This window comes from Chelon labrosus (genome assembly GCF_963514085.1).
Source record: "Chelon labrosus genome assembly, chromosome: 5".
Lineage (NCBI taxonomy): Eukaryota > Metazoa > Chordata > Actinopteri > Mugiliformes > Mugilidae > Chelon > Chelon labrosus.
This window is the reverse complement of record NC_140341.1, coordinates 15858876-15884646: the sequence shown is the minus strand read 5'-3', so window position 1 is coordinate 15884646 and position 25771 is coordinate 15858876. Positions and strand designations below refer to the sequence as shown.

The 25771-nt window shown below is 43.9% G+C and overlaps 1 protein-coding gene across 1 annotated transcript; it reads left to right on the top strand.

Moving 5' to 3' along the window:
* Positions 1 to 1223: 1223 nt before the first annotated feature.
* On the top strand, positions 1224 to 24965 carry LOC311488082 (FERM and PDZ domain-containing protein 4-like; the record flags this gene model as incomplete). Its single annotated transcript, XM_084544590.1, has 17 exons — positions 1224 to 1347; positions 7998 to 8114; positions 13490 to 13650; positions 13943 to 14045; positions 14686 to 14731; positions 15615 to 15719; positions 16754 to 16861; positions 17238 to 17369; positions 17982 to 18101; positions 18247 to 18383; positions 18699 to 18825; positions 19031 to 19120; positions 19232 to 19414; positions 19552 to 19684; positions 19762 to 20733; positions 22056 to 23252; positions 23737 to 24965. The coding sequence occupies exons 1-17, from the start codon at positions 1307 to 1309 to the stop codon at positions 24963 to 24965; spliced, it is 5001 nt and encodes a 1666-aa protein (XP_084400716.1). The 5' UTR covers positions 1224 to 1306.
* Positions 24966 to 25771: the final 806 nt, after the last annotated feature.

Genomic DNA, 25771 nt, shown 5'->3' with positions numbered 1-25771 from the left:
GCACATGAAGAAGTATCAGACCGCCCCGGATCAGAGACGGGGCTAATTGGCTCTTGGTGGTTTTCCACGGAGGTGCCTCATCTGTGGTGTGTTTGATTTATGAAGGGAGATTCTTCCTCTTCGGAAACAATGGACCTACTGTGATTCTTCATCTGGATATTGGTCTGAAATCGAGTTATCCTGTGCCGGCTGTTTGTTAACATCAGATTTGCAAATTATGAGGATTTAAAAACCATACGTTCAACAGAGAATTGTAAGCAAACTGAAACAGCCCCGCGTCGTTAATGATCAAATTAATTTAGATGCTTTGTGAGCCACGAGGAAGTCTTTATCTCCCCGCTGTTCGTTTATCGTATTAATCACACAAACCGGGTTCCCATTATCCTTTGTAGAATTCCCCAATGCGTACAGCAGTATAGCACAGAGCGTTGCACCAGCTCTGTGTCGGTTCCTGTTTGGCGGATTGCTAAAATGTTTGGAGGCCTCTCGTGAATGGCGTCCCTGAAAGTGAGCATTTAGCAGCTGAACTGTTTGAAAGGTCAAAACAAATGCACTGTACAGTATGGGCATCCTAATGTGCAGCTGTGAGGCAGAGACCTCAGCTGGGGAGGGGACACATTAGGTCCTCCTGTCTCCCCAGCTGCTGCTGCTGTTGCTTTTGCACCCGCATTTCGTGCGCGCGATGCTCTGTCGTTTCACCCTTCTCCATCCACATGACTGAGGACTGATCCGCCTGCCCTTTTGGGGAATTCTTGGAAGCTGGCTGCATCCTTCAGTAGTAATTCTTGTGCCACCACACACACACACACACACACACACACACAAGAGACAGCATCCTCTCGCATTCCTCGTTTTTCTCTCCTCCACTCTCATCTCCCACCACCGCCGCCACCTCCACCACCCCTGTCCCTCCCTCCCTCCCTCGCTGCCCCTCGCTCTGGCTCTCTCTCTGCCTCTCTCCAAAGCTGTTGTTACTGTGCGGCTCCCGCACATCATTCCACCGCGATGGAAATTAAATGAAGGTGGCTTAATGCAGCTAACAGAGGCATGCTTTGAAGGATGTAACCAGGGGAAGCTGCGCTGCCAGATCCTTTTCCATGGGCTGTGGATTTGCGCTGCTGAGGCGAGGACACAGCAATCACTCAGCCATGCAGAAGCCCAGACAACAGGACTAATCTCTCCACCTGACTTGTGGAAGCTCCACTTTTTTTTCTGAATTATTTATTCCCCCTTGCCAGAGACAGTGTGGGACAATGGAGCCGGAGTGAAGTAGAATTTGTAGCCCTGTCTGCAGTCTGCAGCACACATGGATGTGTTCAGCTTTGTGAAGATGCCAAAGCTGCCAGGGTGAGTCTGACGGACCCTGCCATGTATTTGCCTATCAGTGGATGTGCCTGTACGTTCTCTTGTAGACGCCGTCTCGTGTGTTCAGAGCCATGATTTAGAGAGTGACACGGGGAATCACACGGGGAACGGTGGGATTAAAAATGCTGAGTTATTGATTGTTCAGGGGAGCAAGTTGTGCAGTCACGTATGATGTGAAAAGAATGTGCAAGTGAGGGAGATGGGAGTGGGGGTGGATGCGAAGGCTGATACGCCGTTCATGAATCTAAACTGTAAGTTCATGTAGTTCTCATGCTGCAGACAGTGGCTGTGGTTATGTTGCATGTGATTTCATGTAACCACGCATATTTTGAAACATTAGAAAAATGAGCTGTCGATGTTGCAGATTTCAAATCACTCCAGCTAATGGGGCATGGGAAATAACTGCATAACATCATATTTCAGCGCTGTAACAAAAAAACATCTTCATACAAGAATATCTCGACATTATTAGAGTCATTATACTCTCTATATTTATTTATCTATTTATTTATTAATTATTAATTACAAGAACTAATGTGATATGTGAGTCCTGAAGAATTCATTCATTCGTTCAGGCCTGGCACCTCACCTCCTGCTCCCATGGGTCTGCTAGATTGTGTTGATCTGCCCCAGTGGACATTAATCCTCCTAGAGGATTTGGCTCCATCGGAAGCACCACAGACCACTGGTGGGGAGAACAGCTGATCAACAACAGGAGATATTAAATAACATAATATATGTGTCACAGGAATGCCCGTTCAGTGCGTATCATCTCCCTTATGAGTCATAAATAACCTGAACTGGAAGTTTTTTCATTTAGTTTTAGTTTGAACACAGAAACAAAAGGCACATCTGTTTTTAAGGACATTTGCGATGCATGCAAATAGAAGCCCCCCCCCCTTTTTCATGATGCTCCTGGAGCAAATCGAACAGGATACAATGATATTCTATCAGATGATAGGGACATGGTTCTCCTGTTATCCCTCCATGGCAGCATTTGTGAAGCAACTCCCAGTGGACCAGCACCGTCACTGCACCCTGTCACTGTTAATAATGCCCCACGGTTCCATCCCTGATTACGAGTTACCACCGCTACTCTGGCATTATTTTTGTTTTTCTTCCTCTCAGCTGCCAGCAAGAATTTAAGTCAGCCCGATGCTGTTTTGCGAAGGTTGGTAGAACATTTTGCAGAGAGGGCCCACTGCACTGCACGCATTCAGAGAGCTGCAAGAAAGGGAACGATTCCCCTCATTGTCTCTCGCTCCTGCCTTGCAACGCCCCCAGATGTTTCTGCTGCCAGAAACAAAAGCACGCTCTTGCTTTCATTTTCTTCTGTCTTTGTTGTGTCAAAAACTAGTCGGCGGCTCCTGATGTTTGAAGTCCTTTTATTGGAAGATAACAACCTCGCCCTCTGTGTGTTTTCTCCCCTTTTTTTTTAAAAAAAAAGCAAGTTTGACCAAAGTTGTTTGAGTTGTTTTGATCTCTCTACGTCGAACTTTAGCTTAACTTACCTCTAAGAACTGTTACACAGACAATCAGTGGGTGTCATAAATGGTTTGTCAGCAGCAGCCCCGTGGAGATAATGAGCATGAACCTCATGGATTCGCGTAGAAGTTGTCAATTATCGCTCAATCACAGGGTTTGCCTGACTCAATAGGGTTGCCAAGAAGTGTTTGTATGCGTAGGTGATTGCTGAGTGTGCCTACAATGTATGTATTTAAAAGATCTAGCTTCTTCATTGTGTCTTGCCGAAGCTATTTTTACTCACCGTTATATAAATGATAGCTATTTTGATTGAATGTGTGTGGAGCTCTGTTTGGGCAATAGTGTTTACTTGAACATAAATAACATGTAAGAACAGGACTGGAGGACGTTCTGCTGCTGCTGCTGCTTCTTTGGGTCATTGCCCTCTTAGTTCCTTAAAAAATCTATTACATGGAGCCATTGTTCAACATGTTTTGACCGCAGAGTTTTTGCACAGGAAATCACTGGTCTGGACGCAAATTGATTAGCCTAAATGCTCATCAGAGTACATACAGACCAAAGGATCTGTCATACGTAGCTGTTCAAGTCAGAAACTCTCAGGGTGGAGCAGATCAGAAATGACTCTGGGTCTGAAACGGGAGCCAGCTGGCCGGTGGATGAGGTCTTAGGCAAGCACTCATTTAGTTCTGTCCTTTAGAGGTTTTCGCATAAAAGCCGTGAGTGGTGCAACGAGGTGCAGGAGAATCCATGTCGAGTTCAGTGCCTGCAGGGTAAGTTCCTCACTATATTTGGTTAATGTTTTACATAGAGCAAAGAAGGCCTGGGGGAAATGCAGCGTAACACAGAAATAACAAAGAGAACGAAGATCTCTTCTTGGTTGTGCATTTCTATTACAGCTGGATATGAAAACATCAAACCGCTGTCAGTTGAATGAGAGAAGTTTTCAAATGAGAAATCCACAGTGTGCATGCAATCATGCCCATTGAGGTTCTGATTTAATATTTACGTGCTATGCATTTCCTATGTATGTATCCAGCTTTTAAAAGCCACTGCTTTTATAAGGCGACAGTGTTGTGCTATTTAACATGTACACTAGAGACAGCAGGACACTAACCCCTTACTCACTGTAAGAAAGCAGGAAATAGCAGAGGGATCATTTAGCGGGTGGTCTGTTTCCCAGATGCTGTTTTTCTTCCCACCCAGAAAAGATTAACTAACCAAAAACCCTTTCTATATAGAAGCGCCAGAGAGCTGCTCAGGATAGTGCGGTTGCCCATGGCAACAATATCAGTGCTTACAAAGACAAACATAGAAATAAATGGGGAAAACAGACTCTTCTGGATTGAGTGTTGTTGTTGTGCAGAAAATTTCAATATTATTGGACAATGCCAATATGTGAGGCGGGTTACAAAATCTTGTCACTCATACCGTCTGATTCTGTTGGGGTAACGTGTCGGGGGCCATATAATCAATGTCTGCTTTGTATCAAAGAGTTTATTTTTTTCTGCATATCCGGAAAACGCAGCTTTTTCTTTTTTTGATGACAAGTCACAATGAATGCATGAGAACTGCAACATAAAACTGAGCAATTTAGTGCAACTACGTGGTCGGGAATATCTCAGAAATCTCTAAAGGCCCTCACTTTAACAGTGACGTATAAACAGCATTGCACAATATAAATAGCAGATTGGACCGTGTTCTCTTGTGCCCCTGTGCTGACCAGAGAATGGTGGTTGGAGAAGTCAAGGAGAGGGCAAATGTTTTCTGAAACAACAGGCAGTGCGTTTGTGCCCTCAACAGGATGGAGGCAGTATTTATAGGTGGAGCAGAGGAATAAGGCCTTTAATCAGGGAGGTTCCTCTCTGTCTGAGCCTCTTCTCTCCTGCAATCCCCCGGCCTCTTCCCAGGAGATGATCATCTCGTCTGCTGTCTCTCCGCAGATTTCATATCCAAACAGAATCACATTAGTGGTTCATCTCTGCATAGATGTCTGTTTAATTCGAGAGCCTCACGGCCTCTTCACCATGCATCTCAAGTCATGCTTGTTGAGCTCCATATCACACAAAAGGACAAAAAAAAAATATGTTTTATTTTGTAGCTTTGTGTGTGGATTTTGAATTACAGGTAATGTAATTGTGACAATGCAATTGTATGAAGTGTGTGTCTGTGCAGCAGAAACTGTGCTAAACGTTGGGCTGGATCATAAGGGAATGGCTTGTTGATACCTGGTCCCTGAGTTCAGTCACACCAATCTGGCTGCATTGACTGAAAATAATGTGATGTTTCATTCATGACGCTGTATGCAAAATAACACTGAAATTATTATGGCATTCGCAACCTGGGGATACTCCTCCTGTCTTTTGCCCGATGCATACTGGGAAAGCGGCAAGAATCAAAAGAGTCCGGTCCTCTGGCAATCAGCACATAAACGTCAGTAAAATTTTGCAACCACGTTCAAATGGGAGTCAGTGACGCAAAGCGCTTGTCAGAGGAAATCATGTTCTATATATCTCGTGTAAAAATACATTTCTGTTATTCCCAATATGCGTAATGACACGTGGTAACAGCGTGTGGCTTCGTATAGCCAGCCCTCGTGGAGACTGTCAGTGTAAATTATTCAAACTAACTTGAGCGTCTGCGTTGGAATGCGCTCTTCTTGGCTGCGGCTTGACTGTAACGCGCGGCTACTCCCTACATTAACAGGATTTAAACCTTCTTACGACATCACAATGCTTCTTCTTTGTGTCCGGGCTTGTGTGCAGTGACATGAAAGCGAAAGTGAACTACTGTGATAAAGCAAGGATCACATTGTCCATGCAATTTTTATGAAGGACTGAAAAGTGATCTTTACTCCATCTCCGCAATTGAATTAAGCTATAAACCGCGATATCTGTTCATCTCGGTAATAAAACTATCGAGATACAAGAGGAAAAGAAGAAAATTGTGCTGTAATCGTCCAATTTAGATTATTTAGACCTTGATGATGGTTGCTATGGTAGCTAAGGCTTAGTGCCGATGTACTTTATTGACGGTTCATTTTGCAAGCTGTGTCTGGTCCTTTTGGCGTTAATGTCTTTTAAGGATTACAGTTTGGTTGCTGATGAAGAGTAAATTTATCAGAATCCAAAGAGATGTGCCAATTACAAAAAGCTCCTCATGAATTTTGTGGTCTCAGTGTAATTCATGCAGAATTAAATCCTCGGGGAATCTACATTTGCCTCCAACTTCTTCTTCTAATCGTCCTCACTCTGACTCTTGGGTAACCTGTTCATGAATTGTGCAGCGCGGCTTGCCTACTTGGCGCTTGATTACTTAGTCCGATGTGACTGTGCAGGCATTATTTATTAATGCTTGCTGAGGAAGATCAGTTTCACTGTCCACCAGCGGGTGAACCTTTTCAGCCTCTCTGTTTAGTCGGAATGCTGCGACTCAGTGGAATAATGCACCTCCCGTCCGCGGACAAAAGAAATCAAAGATCACAGTATCGGTGGCTGTGCTGTTAACGCGGCTGCTCGGGGACAGATAAATGGATTTTTTGGAAAAAGTTGTCAGTTCAGAAACACACTTTGAAAGCACAGCATCTGAAACTGTAAGTAAACATGCTTTATTATGCCGTAGACCTTTGGAGAGAAATGTCAAACGTGTCCTCTGACCAAGACGTGATCCTGGAAAGCGCTGTCATTATGAAGTTATCGAAAGTAGTTTGACCTTTTATGCAAAATGTGTAAACGTGCAACATCAGACGCCGCTCGAGTTATTGTTGTTGGTGTAATGGCGGCGGAATCGTCCGGTGAAGTGGACATGGCCCCGACGGTGTCAGACAATATCCAGTTATGTCCGCACACATCATTTGAGCTGCAGGAAATGTTCTAAATATACACCATCGAGGCTCGCTCCAAGCTAATGTACTGTAGGTCAAATAAATCCATATCCATGTGGAAAGACTAATATCCCCCAAACACAACCGAGTATTGGGAAAAAAATCAGATTGCTTCCTGTGTTCGGAGGCCAACTTTAAAAGTAGTACAGCCATTTTTGGCAACTTGTTTTTTTTTATGAATTAATTATGATTTAACGCATCCAGTAGCTGTGTTTTGTGGCTTCAGAGCTGTTCTTTAGCTTAGGCTGCGTTATGTCGTTGCTGACTGCAACATAGAGAATAGCTTCACCTTCACCTTACACACCGCCTCGATAAAGTGGCGGCATTTTATTCGGATCTCATGAAAAGGGACACGTGCGCCCTTATAGACACACTTTCACGCAGATACAAGCGCGCTGCACACAATATATTATCATCAGTACAGTAACTGGGGAAACATTTAGAAGGAAAGAAAGAGGGGCTTTGAATAATGAATGCGAAGAGCCCTGTTACACGGCAGACAAGCCTTTGAAGTGACATAACTTACTGCCACCGCTTTCATAGCATCACCAGTGTGCAGACACAAAGACTGAGATAAAGGGAACAAAGGGGGGGGGGGGGGGGGTGCAGGCAAAAAGACAGGTTGAAACATTTTAACCAATTACAGCTCTCCTGAATTCCCGCAGTCTGCCAACTTGTGACACGGCGCAATGACTATGCAGAACGGCGTTTTGTTGGCGAAATCAGAAAATCAGCTGAAAGCGTGATTTGGACAATTCCCTGTCTTTCACACAATGGGCCGCAATTTGCGGATGTCCGTCATAGGCGGTTACGTTCTCTGATAAACTTGATCAAATTGCCTCGGCGCCGAGCAAACCAAATAAGTACTTTGAGAGAGAATTCCTCTGGGCTTCTTTTAGAAAGTATGTGCTGACATCTAGAAATAAAAGCAATTTCATGCCTCTCAAAGCACAAGAGTGAAGCATGACAACTCCGCCTGTGTGTGTCTAGCTTACGTAATTAATTTGATTTGTATTCACTGAGTGAACCGTGGCTTCGGAACATTGTTTATCACGCTGGAATCGGACAACCTCTTATCACTTGGGTTGAGTCAGCTTCATATCAGGACAATTTATTCATGATTTGAAAATCTGTCTTATAATATTTTGCTGTTAATCTCATCTGGAGCCATGTTTTTTGTTTGTTTTTTAGCAGAAAGTAGGTTTTAATGAAACCACAAGTCATGGTATTAAGTTGCTTGATTCCTCCCCCCTTTCTGCCCCTGCAGCCACAGGACCAAAGCCTCCGGTTGGCCGCCCCCTTCAGGGACCTGGAGTTCTTCACAGGGACCCCCAAATGGATGGGACATGGGCACCAATAGAGAGGGGCGTGACTGCTACATCAAGTAAGTGCCCTGTGTTTAAGGAAACTGAGGGGGAGCTCTTTCTGTCCCAGATGTTTTCGACGCTTTGCCAACCTGTGATTATTCCAGCCACGTCACTGCCTCCACACTGTCTCCATCTGTGCATTCAGAATACTGATTCTTCTCCGCTCCCTCCGCTGCTGCGCACACTCTGCCTACTCTCACTCTCTCTCGCGCTCTCACACACCCACAGTACGCCTCACGCAGTCTCCCAAATGCAGAAGAGGGCTTCTGAGAGCATGAAAGTGTGTGTTCGCGGCTGCTGCTGCTGCTGCTGCTGCCGCCGCTGCAGATGATAATGAAGAAATGCACCTGCACGGGGGTTTGTTCTGAGCTGAGAGGCTGCACGTTCCTCACAAGGATGCTGGGTTATAGTGTTATCAGCGTAATTGATCCTTCGTAACTGGCACCTCTGGAAGTCTGCACGGACAGGTAAAAGGAAACTGGCTCCTTATGTGTTTGTGTGTGCGGCAGCGTAACAAGTGAGCTTGTTTTATCTGTCCTGTTGATTTGGCTAGGCGGTCTGCTGTTTCCTCACAGCACAATGTGCTATCCCTAAACCACTGCTGCTTTTATCAGGCTCTGTGCATGCTTGCAGTTTTTTCACGAGTTCACTAGATTGTTAATTATTTTCACTGATTATTTTGACATGCAGCAGGTAATGGTGATTTTTGCATTACTGATTCATTTATGTCAGTGCAAAAACGCACAACTGTGTGAATTGCGTACAGAATAGGAGGTAAGCACTTGTCACACATGGGTTATAGCATGAGAAGCGTGATGTCAGAGGAGTTATATAAGAACTAAGGAGCACAGTGAAAGTGCTGGATGCAGAGTGTGTCGGCACACTGAGGCAGATCACGAAGGCTGTTTTGGGCTCCAGCTTTTCCTTTCCTAAATTCGAGAAAGGTTCATGAATAATCAAATGTCTGTTTCGGCGACCGTCCGTTGCCACCGGAGTTTGGTCGAGGCTCCAGGGCGCCGACACTAAACTGTTTCTCCACGGAACACATGCCGAGTCTGCGTGACGGGGGCGCATGAATAAAGTAGCAGGCATTTAATATTTACAGTCTGGCATTTAATGCAATGTAATGTCGAGAGGCCGCTGTAACAATGCAACGGACAAATGCTGAGCAGAGTGGATTCGTATTATCAGACAATTGACAGATTTTAAGAGTTGTACTAAATGAGCTAATTAAATCATCCTCAAGACTGAGCTTCCTGAAGTCATGGTAGCAATCTCTTTTCACGGTGCACAAAATATGTTCAGTGAATCATAGCGCATCACTTAAACTGACTTCATCAAAGCATTTACCGCGTTAAGAGGTTTAAAATTTTCATAGTGGCCTTGCGTCAAATGGAAAAGTCGGTGACACAGCGGAGATAGAGATAATGGTTGTTATTGCATCATTTTTATAAAGGTTTTATTCCAGGCAGGACAAAATACCATAACCTCTTCAGCACCAACAAGTTGTGAGCCTTGCCAAAGCAGGCTTTCACAACAAGAGCTACAGGATATTGCTTTTGGTAATGAGCTTACTCTACTCTACCCCGAGTATGCTGCAGGAAAACACAGCGAAAGTCGGGCCAGCGTTCCTTGCCGCTCGTTTGTGTTCGCCGCGTTCGCTGTAAAGCTCACAGCGCGGCCTGCGATTGCCGTATAGACCGTCGTACAGCTACACTAGCAGCTAATGGGTATGATTAGGGACCATTAGATGCATGGCTGTCTGCACAATGGGAATCTAGCCATGTTTAGCAGGTGGCCGCGCAAGGGGAGGAGACCGCATTCTTCCTGAATGCACAGGTCCATATGGTTTTGATTTGCGCGCAATCTGTTCGGTTTGTCTTTGGAGAGATAAAGCTGACACACAAATCCAAACAAGATGCGCCTTAGAGCGCCCTTCCAAAAATCTAAGGGGGATGCGGTTCGCCACGCAGTGATTGTTTGACGACTGAAGCAGTGTTTTACATGGTTTTCGTTCAATGTGAGACGGGGTCCACGTTTTTTTCCTGCTGGCACCGTGAAGGGGAGGAGAAGCGTGTCACTTTAAAAGCAAACTTGGTTAATTTTTAAAAAGCTAAGAAAGCCAAAAGCTTGGCTCATAAGTCTTGCATGTAAATTATGAAGTTTGAAATGAGTTTGTCTGGATGCTTTTCAGATTGAAACTTTAATTATGTATGTGATATTTTCATCTACAGTGTTAGGTTAGTAAACTGCAGTTAATTTGTTACACAAGATGTATCTGGAAAATAGTTTATACAATAAGCCACCTAAGATGCCTATATCTAATGTACTAATTAACAGCGAAGAAGACAAGTTTCCTAACATAAACACAGTATGTTTGCGCAGGGGCTGATAGATCTCTGTAAAATCTGGTTAAACTGTGGCGATTTTCTCGATAACAGTAGTAGGCCCGGTGGTGCAGGGACTCATTATTTTTAACTAGCTCCGACTTTCCAGCCTTGTTGCATCAGACTTTGCACATTCTGTCCACAGTCTCCCTGCTTGCAGCGCACCACTGTGACTGGAGCTCTCCGTGTATATTTGACCAATTAATCATTTTACAAAACGCGTACGAAGAGCGGCTGGGCATGTGTTCACTAACGAATCATTTCTACCACTATCATTATGTCCACCATGTCAGAATGCATTTCTGTAATGTGTTTTCGCACGTGTTTGATGTGAAGTCATTGGAGCAGGCTAGAATCCTGACTTTAACCAAGGCCTTCCTGACTGAGTGACTGAAAGCTACAGCCTCTAATTTCTCTTCACATCTGTATGCAGAAAAGAGAGAAGATGCTGTTTTTGTCTTTTCATTAATGTAGTTCTAATCTTACCAGTGGCACACTTGTGACTGTATCATTGTTAACTGAAACAAAGCAGATAATCTCTTAATTGCAATTACACGCATTATAGAATCTGTGTAATACTCACACAGCAACACACATTATCATTTAAACACCCATCAGCCACAACATTAAAACCACTGACAGGAGAAGTAAATAACATTGACCATCTGGGAAACCTCTGGACCTGGCATTCCTTCGTGCAGATGTTATTTAGACCTGTACCACCCACCTAGACCAGACCAGGCACCCCCAACCCATAGTAATGACACTCCTTGATGGCAGCAGCCATCCCCAGCAGGATGCAGCCTGACACAGGCACGCACACAAAAACAGCTTTAGGAAAAAGTCAAAAAAACATGAAGAACAGCACAAGGTGTTGACCTGGCCTCCAAATTCACTAGATCTCAAACTGATCAAGTGTCTGTGGGATGATCCACAGAGGCCCCTCCAATCAACCCATAGGACCAGACACCACAGGACAGCCTCAGAAGGCCCATGTCCATTCTCTGATGAGTCACAACTGTTTTGGAGGCACAAGGGAGACCTACACAATATTAGGAAGGCGGTCATAATGTTGTGGCTGATTGGTGTGTTGTGTTGCACATTACATTTGAAGCATTTGTTCATTTGCTGTAAAAAAAAAAAAGTCACTACCCCTGTTTTTTTGTTATGGTAGTCTGATGTACTTCGACAGAGTGTCGTCCCTTTGAGTTAGATAATATCAGCAGCATTTGTTTTCTCCTCTCCAGGTTAGCGCAGCAGCTCCTTTTAAATCTTGCCAGATGGAATTTATTCCACTTGTACTAAAATCTATTTCTTTGATTTTATCTGGAACCAAAGGAGGACGCCATTTGGTTCACTCAAAGCATCCTTGTCCTGTCGGACATGGGTTATGGAATGAGATTTAAATGGTTATTTGACAGAATATACAAAGAGTCCTAGGTTCTGCAGTAGTTATGAGCTTTTAACCCGACTTTAAAACTGCAGAGACCCAGATTTACTAGAACTGGCTTGTAAAATCGGTTTAGGGACTGGTATTATCTGTTTTACTTTGTCTTTTTTTGTTGTTTCCTGTTCTTTTGGATTAGGGTATTTGAGCTTTGGATTTATTTGTCTGTTATGGACAAAGATCCTCTATATGAAAATCTAAGCTTCAGTAAAAGTGAGAGCTTCACAGAGATTGGGTTCAGTTCTAGTTCAAGGATGGACATTATCAGAAAAATAAAGTCTGTAAAGGGTTCTTTACACCTTCTGTTATCTGTTTCGGAGCTATATTTTTACATCTTGGTGGAGGATCAGATATTTATTGGTCTGCAAAGGAACTGTTGAAACCTCCTCCAGAATATTACCCAACAGTCAATCAACATCTCTGAACTTGTTGCCTTTGTTGTTGCTGTTTTTTTTTTCACAGTGCTGGGAATGCGACTGACAGATCTCACTGCGTCTTTGTGCCGTGAATGATTAATTGTTAGTATTTAGTGGTGAATAGTACATGTGTCAAGTATAACTGTGAATTACACACTGTCTGCCCACGGCTTTAATTAACCAACATTGTTGGCACCGTGCAGAGTCACTGCTGCTGCTGCTGCTGCTGCTTTTGCAGCCAGGGAGGGTAAAGAAAGACTGGGAACGCTGATCACGGACTATGTGAATCTTACATGTAGTTTTTGCACATCTATTGAGATCAAAAAAAGCTGAAAGAGCAATAATTGTGTTGCAGGGATTAAGGGATCAATGCATTGAGAGTCAAATAAGGTTTAAACCCTGGCGAATTGGTTTCAGACAGCTATTTCTGTCTCAGAAATAGAAAGTCTCTGGGTTTGAGGAAATTTCAATGATATGACACTCTGCATTATACTAGTCTCACACCTGTATTAATGTGGCAAATGCCTATTATTTAACACATAACAGCGTGAGTAGCACAGCTTCTTGGTAAAGCGCGTACTGGATGTCTGCAGTGTGAGAACACAAACATTGGATCTTGATTACCGTCGCCCACTTGTTCTATTTTTGCAACGCTGTGCAAGTTTCTTTTTCCAAAACAATATCTGGCATCTTGTCTTTAAAAATTCTGGGTATTCGGAGGAAACAACAATGTTGCTGTCTCTAATATTCATTGTTTTAAGTTGTCATATTAGTTCAGCATGCAGAACAACTACGGTTATTATAGAATTGATTATTTTCTCAATTACTCATTTGTCTATTCATTTATCAAGGTTTTTATCAGTTTATCAGTTGGCGGTTTTCAAATGTGCCCAAAGGTGGCAGATATTCAGTTTACAGTAACACAAATTGGAGAAAAGCTCTAATTAAACAAGGTGGTTAATGAATTGTTTCAGGGACACACATGCTCAAAATTTAAATCTAAATATGGTGTTCTATATCCTGCACGTCGAAGGAATTTGCAAGGGCACACTGTCATGGCTAGCTGTGTTCCATACGCAAAATGTATGACAAGCAAGCGGCAGTGACAAAAACAGGAAATATCCTTTTTATCGTTGCCACAGCCACGTCTCCCAGAGCAACTCCCTGGAGGAAGTTCGTCTGGACGGAGACAAGTTTGTGCCACCAGCGCCCCGGAAGGTGGAGATGAGGCGAGACCCGGTGCTCGGCTTCGGATTTGTGGCAGGCAGTGAGAAACCGGTGGTGGTCCGCTCAGTCACTCCAGGTAACGTGACCCGGCTGCGCGGAGAGCTCCGATGCAAAGGTGACTCATTCAATCCATGGCCACTGCTGTGTCAACACACGAGATGAAATCCTAAAATGTAGCTAAAAGGAAAGCCCACCGAGGCTGTGGTTTACGTCGATGATTCATTGATTTCAACAGCCCCTCTATGAGTCAGCATTCGTTAAGAGCTCGGAGCCACCAGGAAAAACAAAAAAATAAAAAAAATAAAAGAAAGAAAAATAAACTGTGCACAGTTTGTACCACTTAAGTCTTGTTTGGTGTGTTTTGGCAGGAGGCCCATCAGAAGGCAAGCTGATCCCAGGGGACGAGATCATCATGATTAATGATGAGCCAGTCAGCTCAGCGCCCAGGGAGCGGGTTATTGACCTTGTCAGGTATGACAACAGGCTAAGGTGAGGTGCCATAAAACTGATGTAGATAACAGAGTGCCACGTTAATGCTAATATTAATGTTTTATTAAGCCACATTAAATCCCCTTTCATCCGGTGTTGTAAAACAATAAAACACTTGAACTTCCAGTGGAGGCGAATACATTATAGCTTTAAGGCTTGTGATGGCCACATACTTACTTTCCAGGTTTAAAAATGCACTTTATAGTCTTTCAGTGTCTTATATTTCTTCTTATGTAATGCTATGAAACCAAACATTTCAGCTGGACAGATATGGCGCGTTATTCTAGCCATCTGCTCCGTTCACCGTGATTTAGCTGTACGCCGGTGCTGATGTTTTTTCAACCGTCTCATTACATTAATTTCACAGACACAGTTGAGTGGCTGGCTGTAAGCATTTGGTCCTTGTGTGACCTGTCGGTTAGTGCAGGGAAAGGTTCTCCTTCACACCTTCTTGCATAGGCTCGGCCTCTGCTGCTGCTTGGAGCACCACTGGATCACGGTGTTTGTCCTGCTACTCTCCGTCTCTCAAAAATCTTAACCACAGTATTTTTTTATTCATCTGTTTTTAAAACAGAATTATTAAATGTTAATCAGTCATTAAATTGTTTTTTGTGTCCTGCAGGAGCTGCAAGGAGTCCATATTGTTGACTGTTGTTCAGCCGTACCCAGTAAGTATCTCCCTCCTCCATGAATGAAGTCGAGTACAATCCACTAGGCTGTTTGGAGCTGATTGTTTTGTTCAATCCATGAGAGCAAGTCAATATTCGTGCCATATGTTTGTGCTGGCGCAGCATCAGTAATGTCGTAACAAAGTGTTAGCAAAGCCAGGCTAACTCAAAGGGAGTCCAATCGCTGCGGTCTTTCCAAGTCTTCTCATGCCGTGGCGTCAGAGCCTCGCGAAACCTCATGTGAACCGGCCACATCAACGTTTACTGGAGTCACAGAGCACCAGATGGTGGTGAACGCACAGTGCCAGGAGCATATATTCGGCCTTTGTTTACAGATCACATAATAAGTCAGTGCAAATGGAATTATGCTTGAATTCCCTCCAAAAATAGATCATCAGTGCATGCTCACAGAAAACAAAATGCAGCCTGTGATACTTTGTGTGTGGCAGGAAACCGACGAACAAATCTGATAATCCTTTATACGCCATAACCGTAATTATAGTGTTTTACACCATCATCAATCATCATGCAATTATTTTGTTGGGTGTCAGGTTTTTCGAAAGCTTAGCAGGCTGAGTGTTGATTGCAGGAAAATCATGGCTACAATACTTCAAGGACCAAGCTCTTACAATTCAGCCTATAATTACTTCTGTATACGGGGAGTTTCTTTGCAGACTCAATGATATAATGGCAGAGAGGGTGTCCTGCCTGTTATGCCCACCTTAATTGCATCAGCATAGAGTGGAGAAATGGGAGACTATCATATTTCAAGAGGGAAACATGTCCTTGAATTGTGTGATGGAGAATAAATACATGACTCATCTCTGAAGGAGCTGATTGTCCTTTAAATCCCTGTTTTTTTTCCCTTCTTTCCCTCTTAAAGTCGCCCAAATCGGCATTCATCAGCGCAGCCAAAAAGGCCAAGTTAAAGACTAATCCTGTTAAAGTCCGCTTCGCCGAAGAGGTCATCATCAATGGACAGGTCCCAGTAAGTCACACTGAACACTGATTCGTTCTGTACGCATCGAGGTTCTGAACAGGAGATGACGGACTTGAACTCCCGGAGCCGGAGCTTAGCGGAAATTTTAGAAATCGCAAAAGAAAGCGTAAAACGAAGGAGCCAAAAACCGCGGCTCTGCCTTTTCATTTCTTTGTATCACTCTCCCGTCACTTGCATTAAAAAGAGAGTACGTGGGTGTGATTGACAGAGGAAGGGCGGGGGGCTCTCACAAAGTGCTTCCCCAAATTATTGGGCGAGTCGCACGGAGAAAAGGTTTTTGAGAAAAAAGTAAGAAGTGATTATTAAAGAGAATGTGTAGGTGCGTCACTTTGTGTTACTGTCAGATAGTGATGACAGTATTGGCTCAAGAAAATGTCACGGAAATTAAATTAAATGTATAAAAAAAATCACAATAGCTCACATACTGTACATGTTACAGCAGTTAGTTTGAGAAATAAGCTAAAATTGCTTACATTCTGAGGATTAGCAAGATGAATTTCTCTTTTTATGGAGGTTAGCCTGTAAAAAAAAAAGGAAAAAATATTACTAACATATTAATTAACATGTTAATCTTTATGTGTTTATTTCATTCAAAAGTATTTTTATGGTGTGCTGTATTCTTTTATGTTTTACTTCCTTTTTGGGTACTGTAACTTCCTCATGTCTAGACAATTAATGAGCTTCAGAAGTAGGTGGACTGTCTTAGCGTTGGACAGAGCCAGGTTCTCTGTTTCCCCCTGTCCACTCGTTATAATAAGCCAAGTGAACCATCTCCTGGCGCTAGTTCCACGAAGTACTCCTCATTATTTCAAAAAAGCCCAAAATGTTGAATAGTCCCTTTGATTTCTTGATTTCCCTTTATTCTTCGGAGTCACCTCTATATTGAATTCTTGAATGTGTCTTCTAATTAGAGAATTTCCCACCCAACTCTCACGGATGCTCTGCAAGTGCAATTAAAAACTTTGACTCAGAAAAACTTTGCTTTGTCGATCACACTATTCTTTTTTTTTTTCCATCCTCAGGAAACTGTGAAGGACAACTCTCTTCTTTTTATGCCAAATGTTCTGAAGGTGTACCTGGAGAACGGGCAGACTAAATCATTTAAATTTGACAGCAACACATCTATTAAGGTAGGCGCTGGGCAGACACTCCCTTCACTATGAAATGCTGTTATGTAATCTGAAGTGATACTCAGTTTAAATGTTGAATGTTATTCACAGAAGGAGTGTACATTAACCCTTCACTGCGGCCTTCAGGCCGACATTCAAACTGGAACTATGATTCAAATCAGTTGGAAGATAATTAACTGGAGCAGGGAGAACTTGTTATCAATTTACATCAATTCTTTCTGTTGTAGTTCTGACTGTAAGCTCAGTAATCGTCATGTTTTTGTGTGTTTGGCTCTGAAAACGGTTTTACGATTATGGCGTAGAGCTGAACACGAGGATGCTGCTGCATCTGCTCGGTTCTCATGTTGTATTAACCGTGACTTTGTCTGTGCGAAAGGACGTCATCTTGACCCTGCAAGAAAAGCTATCCATTAAGAGCATCGAGCACTTCTCTCTAATGCTAGAGCAAAGAGCTGAGGGGTCTGCCAGCAAACTCATGCTCCTGCATGAGCAGGAGATGCTTACTCAGGTGAGCCCGCTCTCTCGAATGCCACTAAACAGAGGCATTATACAGTATGGACTATCTTTGTATTTATACTGTAATACAACAGGAGCACAATTGAAGGATTTTTGTCAGTTTGACCACTTGTACATAAAAATGGTTTTGGGGAAACATGCTACTTAGTTCAATGTATCCAGAGAACTTAGCATAAACCAAAGACTCACTGGTCCAAGACAATTAGTTGTCTTTAATGAAAAATTATTATTCCTTTGTTTATGCGTCGTGTAAATTCTTTTACTGTATTTGACCCATCCATTCATTCACATAGTAGTGTGTGGGCTCTGCGATTAGGGTAGCACCCAGGAAGCAATTTGGTGGTTAGGTTGTTTGGTATGTTAGGTAGGTTAGGTTAGCCATGGACAAACCTGTGACCCCTTGGTCCCAAGCTGCTTCTCTAACCACTACACCATCCCCCGACTCCAGCTACTAACATTACATACAGATATATGGGTGAATTAATCTAACGCTGAAAAAAAATATATATATATTTTCACAAATCTCAAACTGTTCATAGACATATTGCAAATGCTAACACTTTGTGACTGATGAGGCCCTCATTATCTTCGACTTGTCTTCTAGGTGACACAGAGGCCAGGGTCACACAAGATGAAGTGCTTTTTCCGGATTACTTTTGTCCCGAAGGATCCCGTGGACCTGCTTAGGAGAGACGCAGTAGCATTTGAGTACCTCTACGTTCAGGTGAATGCCAGCAGATGTTGTTTATGTTGTGTTTACAGTGTGAGACTGTAAGTCAGAAGACTTTCGTAGGTGTGTTGTCTTCCATGTCATGAGAAGGCTGACGCGTGTAACCACTTCCTGTGCTCCTCCCCTGTCACCCCTCCAGAGCTGTAATGATGTGGTATTGGAGAGATTTGGGTCAGAGCTGAAATACGACACAGCCCTCCGTCTGGCTGCCCTGCAAATGTACATTCTAACCATCAATACCAAGCAGTCGCAGAAAGTTTCCCTGAAGTACATCGAGTAAGTAGATTGGATTTTAGAATACGCTGTGCTCGCCGCATGTGTCCTAATGCAGCAGCATTTTGTTCCAGCGGTAAAGAATAGTCCTGAGTGCTGTTAAACAGAAAAATAATAATGGTCTCACCCGTGTTGTTCTGCTGCAACACCAGAAGATACATCCATGGTTAGCTAATGATTCTGACTGTACCCTGTCATTTAATCAATGCACCGCCTCTGGGTGACGTAAATTGATCACCGCTCAAGAATGATGACTTGACCATTTTTCATAGTGACTGAGCGACCCTTTTTTAATCTTTATGAATTGCCCGTCCGCAGGAAGGAGTGGGGCCTGGCGTTGTTCCTGCCTCCTGCGGTGCTGTCTAGCATGAAAGAGAAGAACATCAAAAAAGCCCTCACTCACATCCTCAAAACCAACCAAAACCTGGTTCCGCCTGGTAAAAAGGTATTGTTAAACCTCTCCCTGTCTCTGTATCTGCATGTGTCTGCAGCTTTCCTTGCACCACATCTGACTCTTGGTTGCCCCCTAGCGGAGAGTGACTTCTCAAACTAACAAGTGAAAATATATATATATTTTTTTTTTCTGATGTGAAAATCTTATTTAAGTATTTTTTATTTTTTTTGTTCTTACCCTGCATCTCTGTTTCTAGCTGACTGCCCTGCAGGCAAAGGTCCATTATTTGAAGTATCTCAGTGACCTGAGGCTTTATGGAGGACGTGTGTTTAAATCCATACTAGTCGTGAGTAAAAGCCATCTCAACATCTCACATTGTATGCCACCAGTGTCACACCTTGTTCATTTACATGCGAACAAATACTTTAATGTGCTGCCGCTCTGTTTCCTTCTACAGCAAGGCGAGAAGCACACTGAAGTGACTTTGCTGGTGGGGCCTAAATATGGCATCAGTCATGTGATCAACACCAAAACAAACCTAGTGGCACTTCTGGCTGATTTTAGCCATGTGAACCGCATTGAGATGTACACAGAAGACGAGAACAGGGTTAGGGTGGAACTACATGTTCTGGACGTAAAGGTAAATAACAAACCTTCAGCTTTTATAAAGTAAAAACAGTGGACTGCCTGTTCAGCAGTCTTTATAACATTATTGTACAGCCTCACTTTCCCATTTATGTTTTGCTCATTGTCATCTGATTGTCTGCCTCTTCACAGCCCATCACTCTCATAATGGAGTCTGTTGATGCAATGAATCTGGCCTGTTTGACTGCTGGCTACTACAGACTGCTGGTGGACTCTCGGCGCTCCATCTTCAATGTGGCCAAAAACAAAGACAGTACGGAAACAAGTACGCAATCACACTGTGACTCATCAGAATGTGCTGTGTTTAAATAGACTTGTTTCATTTCTTGTTCCTCTTTGCAGGCCATGCTGCAAGAGTAAAGCAGAACTACCAGGCCATTGAGTGTACGTACAGCACGCCCCATAAAGGATGTGAAGACAGAAACAACCAGCGGTGCGGCCAAGATTATCCTGACCAAGAGTGTGAATACCTCGACCATGGCCGATGTGAAGGCCAGCCCGTCTACATTACTGAGATCCACCAGGCCCATCACTCAATGCACATGTCAGAGAGAGCAGAGTGCTGCAGAATTCCTTGCTCTCAGACTTATCTCAACATCCCAAGGCCCAAACCCCAGGACTCCTCCAGGAGTGCAAAGGTTTCCTTCATATTTGGAGATCCCCCCTTAGACGGTGTAAACCCCCAAAATCTGGGCTACCAGAGACTTATGGACGAAGGCCCAGACATTCTAGACAATCACAGTCCCATGTACAGGCGCCTCGAAGAGGACTATAAGATGATGGATGCCATAGAAGATGGTTATCAGTACTCCACCAAAATCTTTGGTCCGACTGAGTGCATTGAGGAGCCACTGCTGCATGATATCTGCTATGCAGAGACGACAGATGACGCAGAGGATGAGGATGACATCAGCTGTGAGGAAGACATGGTGATGAGTGACATTGATAAGCCTACACTGCTCTCGCTCTCAGGGTCCAGCGATGACATCATTGACTTGACCTCCCTCCCTCCCCCGCCGGAGGGTAACGACGAGGAGGACAATGACGTACTGCTGCACTCTCTCAACATGGCCATCGCTGCTCCTCCACCCGGTTTCAGGGACAGCTCTGATGAGGAGGAGCAGCAAGGGGCCGGGCAACGGTCCCAGGGGGCCTGCAACGATATCCCAGTGTCTCTCATAGATTCAGTGCCCACCCGCGGAGCAGAGGGCCCCGGGGAGCCTCTGGACGATGCAGTGGTGTCAACCTTGCAGGCACTCGAGGCCCTCGCCGCATCTGAGGAGCAGAGTCCGGCACAGTCAGAGAGTAGCACAGGTTCTCCTTATACTATTGTAACATTCATCCATTAACATCACACATGTTCCAGCCATTCACTTTTGAGTTGTTGCTGTTGATTTTTTTTTTCAATAAAACCCATTTTGTTTCCATTTGTGAGTATTTTTTCATTCATTTGAGAATACAGGCATTTGTGTTCATTACTGAATTATTCATTTTGCCAATATATATGTTCTTGTTTTGTGGTTCATTTTGTTTTCTCACTTTCATATCATACATTGTAAGAGGAAACTCAATAATCCTAAACAGCAATCTACCAAAATAAGACCCATACAAAAAAAAAAACATCTCTCTGAAATTAGTTTTTGTAGCTCTTAATGAGGCTTTTACATTCATCAGCTGCTAGGTTGGCTCTTGTGCTTCACCGCTTTGCATTGATCTTCTGTTGGATTAAGATCAGGATTCTTTAGAACACTTTAGAACAGTCCGGTATTTCTTCTTCATTCATTTGTAGGTGCTTTAAGATGTATGTTTTGGGCCGCTATGTTGGATGAGCAATGACCTGACGGCGCTGTCCGACACTGGGCATGTTTCACTCCAGAGTCCTTGAAAATCATACCGTTTCATTTTGCACTGCACTATATCAAATCAACCATGTGCCAGATGCAGCAACTCCGTCCCACAGCTGAGCCTCTTCCACATTTCACAGTAGTAATGGTGAACTTTTCTTTGAAAGCTCCCAGTCTTTATTTAATTCAGTCCCCCAGAAGCAGGCTGACTTGTCAACACGCCTTTTAGCAAAAGCCAAGGTCTTCTTTTCATGGAGCCCACATTCATTTTTAGAAAATGGTATATGGTGTGACCAAACACACATTCAGACTGCCCTTCTGTAACTTTTCCTCTTGTGGCCAGGTCCAGGGTGGATGGCTGTCCTGATGATATTGGCAGCAGTGGTCACAAGAAGACGGAGACCCTTGGACATGATCTTGTAGTCTTTACTTTGACCACTCTTGGCAGTCTTTTTTTTCCCTTTCCTTTCACGCAACCCTCTGCTTTTCTTTTTCTTGTCCACGCTCAGTGTGGAGTACACAGTGAATGATGAATGAACAATGAGATGAGTGATTTGAAGACTTCTCTGACAGTGACTGGAGCCTAAGATATCACTCCAGTCCATTTATTTATCACCGCTTTGAAGTCAGTCAAAATCGTTTTTATGATTTACATTTGTTTATTATCATTCATCTCTCATTTACATGCAGCATTACATTATCATTACCATTAATTGCATTTTACTAAATCCTTAATCTGTGATATCTTCCATGATGACATTAATGAGGTGTTTGTGTTTCTGTGGTTAACAGGTGTAGAAATATCACGAGCCTTTAGTCCCGAGTCTTCAGATTCTGGCAATGAGACGAACTCCTCTGAGATGACGGAGAGCTCAGAGCTGGCCACTGCCCAGAGACACTCAGACAACCACTTGAGAATGCATGTAACCATGGCAGAAGGCTACCATGCCATGAATGAGGAAAAGGCAGAGGTGAGTGGACCAAGCGATGGTGGAGCAGGAGCTATGCAGTATAACCCCCAGGAGCACCAAGAGGAAGAGGCAAAATCTGCCGTCGCCTCTTCGCAGATATTTCACTCGGATGGCGGCGAGATGGAGCCAGAGACTATGGAAATAAAGTCAGTCAGTGAGTACTTCACTAAAATGCACATGGGCTCGCTAATGAGCCGGCAAAGAGGAAAACAGAGGGAGACGGAAAGCAGAATCCACGGAGATACCTGCGAGACCTCTGATAAGCGGCACATGACTTCCCAAGACTCGCCTAAGGAAGAGGCCCCTCATCTTGTTGGGAAGTTGAACACTTTCACTGTGAGAGATTCCTACTACATGAATCAACTTGATCTGGGGCGGACTCACTTTAAAGACAGGCATCAAAAATGGCAGCAGAGAGCACCCGGAAACAAAATGGCAGAGAATCTCGCTCCAGAATGTGTGAATGACTCACAGGCTTCCCACGCAGACAGGCTGACTGCAAAGGGAGAGAAGCAGGACCTCGACGACAGAAGCCAACAGTTAAATGCCCATCTCCTCTCCCCAGCCAAAGGGCCCGTGCCGGCGGAGGGAGACGCCGCTTCACAGGATAACGAGCAGCAGCACGTGAAGCGCCCACAGTCAGAGCAAGATGTCACGCGGTTATATGAATACCATGTGAGCAAGCGCATGTCATCAATACAAAGTGAAGGCGTTCACTCTCTCCAAAGCTCACAGTGTTCATCCATAGATGCCGGTTGTGGCACAGGCAGCAGCAGCTGTGTCACTCCCATGGATTCCCCCCTCTGTGCCACAGACAATATGCATGTACTGTCAGAGTCCTCGCTCAAGGGGCTGGGTTATGTCTCTGGTGAGGAGAAGGCGTACGGTCAGGGGAAGGCTGGCCACCCCATGGACCCCACCCTGTTGAGGAAGATCCATGCAGCCACCAGCGCCGAGCCTGGGTTCGGGATTGCACGGGACGGCAGTCACAGAATGCCCAAGATAAAAGAAACCACAGGTAAAACTAAACAGGAGGGTGCAAGCAAATGTGTGTATGGATAAAGAGTACATTTACTGACTTGTTGTAGCCATATCTAGCTAAAATACACCTATTTGTTTTCTTGCTGTGAAGCTGGAGCAAACACTGGGTTTGCTTAGCTTGGCAAAACTGAAATGAGGCAAATGTATAAAAGGGACTGGTTGGGATTTTAGGAAGAATTATGTGCAGGGCAAAATAACTTTTTGTCCTTTCATTTTTCATTTCAAACTTACACCGTATGTCTATGCTGAGTCCAGCCAAGAAATAGCCCAGCACACCCAGTGTTAGTGTAGGGCTGTCAGTGTGCTGGTAGGTAGATTTAGTTACTTTTGGACGGAGCTAAGTTAACTGTTTCATCTTATTTTGGTTATGATTTGCACAAATAACAGTAAATAGAAGCATTGTATACTTGTCAGGGAGATGCTTAACAGTTCTCTTTGTTTTCCTACTACCCCTAGTGTAGCTTGCACACAGCTGAAGAAGGCTGGAGAAGAGTCATCTTTAGCTCTCTGTAATGAGACCAGAACCACCGCCACAACCATGTCACCTTCATCATTACGAAGTAGCACAGAGCCCAGCGGGCTAACACAGGCCTGCCCTGAGCCCGACCCACACGCCCTGGCTTTCCCCTCAAGCGGATCTTCATGTGAACCTATGACAAGCAGCCTCAGGAAGCCACGAAGGGTTCGAATGCTCAGGAGGAGCTGGAGCACTTTAATGCCTGCTTCCAGGAGCTTAGAAGCACTGGTAGAAAAAACCAAAGCCACGCTTACGGGGAGGAATGATGGTCAGAATTCTCAAGTTCCCACAAATGTGAGAAGGACATTCTCTGCCAAAACCTTACCCAAGAGCTTGTCCCAGGGTTCAGTCGCCTCTAATTCATCTGGTAGACGGGTGCCAGAGACAGCAGCATCGAGGCTTGATGCAGGTACGTGGAGGTGCCGAGGACCGTTCAGTCACTGCTTCCTCAGGAGAAAGTCAAGCACTTATGGTAGTGATGAAGATAGAGAGATGCCCTCACATGCTCTGTTCTCTGATGGGTCGGTTTCTTTCACTGGGAAGGAAAACACCATCTTGAAAGCAGGCTGTAAAGCCAAGCAGGGCAACACGGCCACATCAATGAATGGCACGAGCCTCAAAGCCAGGCTGGCCCGTATAAATTCAATGAAGGGAAAAACTTACAGCCTTCACACCGGGTTCGCACTTGCACGGAAGGATGCCTTAGAAATGATCGCCGTGTTGCGTTCCAGCGTAGGCCACTTGTCCAGAGGTGACGCACCTGAGGTCAGCGAGGATGACATGGAAACGTTCTCCCAGTTGCTTTTCATGCAGGCCAAAGTGCTGAGCGGCGCCTGCAGCCAGATGGCCACGGAGTACGGCACCCCCGAGGAGTTGCTGCTCACCCTGACGCACAGCTTCCACACACTGTGTTGCTTAACGCAGGCCTGCATGTCACTAGTGGAAGGCCTGAGCATCGAGAGCGAACGGCGAGAGGTGGTAGCCAAGGTGGATGAGGTCGTCATGAACTACGTGTGTCTGCTGAAAGCTGCTGAGGCGGCTTCAGGAGGCTCCCCCGGTGACCAAAGTGTGAATGCATTGACACATTACTCTGCCACCATGTCTGCTATTATAAACACACTAACTCACTCACTGACAACACTGCTCAACAAAAAAACTGTTATTTTGTCCTGATTATTGATTTTAAAGCCATACATAAGAGACGTGGGTTTATCAACCAATGTGAACTGCTGTGAAAAAAAATCTTGCCTTGTGTATACAATATTTTAATATGTAAAGAAAATATTAAATTATATGAATAATCAAAGTTTTAAATAGATTATATTAAGAAGCATATGAGCCTCCCCTCAAGTATATTATCTAATATTACATATTAGGGATTATTTTAATGATTTATTGGTTATATTAGGAGCTTAACATGTAGATGATTAAAACCCTATTAGTACCTTGTTTATAAATTGTAATATATGTTGGAGAATTGCATACTCTATATACGGCTCTAGACAAATCATTGCACAGAACAAAATGTAATAATAGTAAAGTAATGCATATGTTTTTCATTTGTTGAAGTCACTTAATTTAATGAATACTTTACACATGAACACCGAGTACTTTCCTGTTATTTTTGTCAACGTCATTAAAGGAATTAAACCTTGTAAAAAGTCTTATCTCAAATGAGTTACGTCTGTTTCTGTTTCCTCGCACTCAAGCGGAGTTTTGAGGCTCTCATACGATTACCACATTTTCATTTCCATATTTCACTTTGCTTCCAGCTCATGTCTGACATCTAAATGACTGGGTCGGAGACCACATGGCCGCTCTAGACTGTACAAGTTTGTTTTGTAAAACTGCATTACCCATACAGAAAAGCTCCTTGACCTATGTTTAGCTTTGCAACTATGTTTAATAATTCATGATTTTAGCATTCGCACAAGTCTTGAGTGGTGGTAATGCTTTTTGCATTAATGTTGATGTTGGTG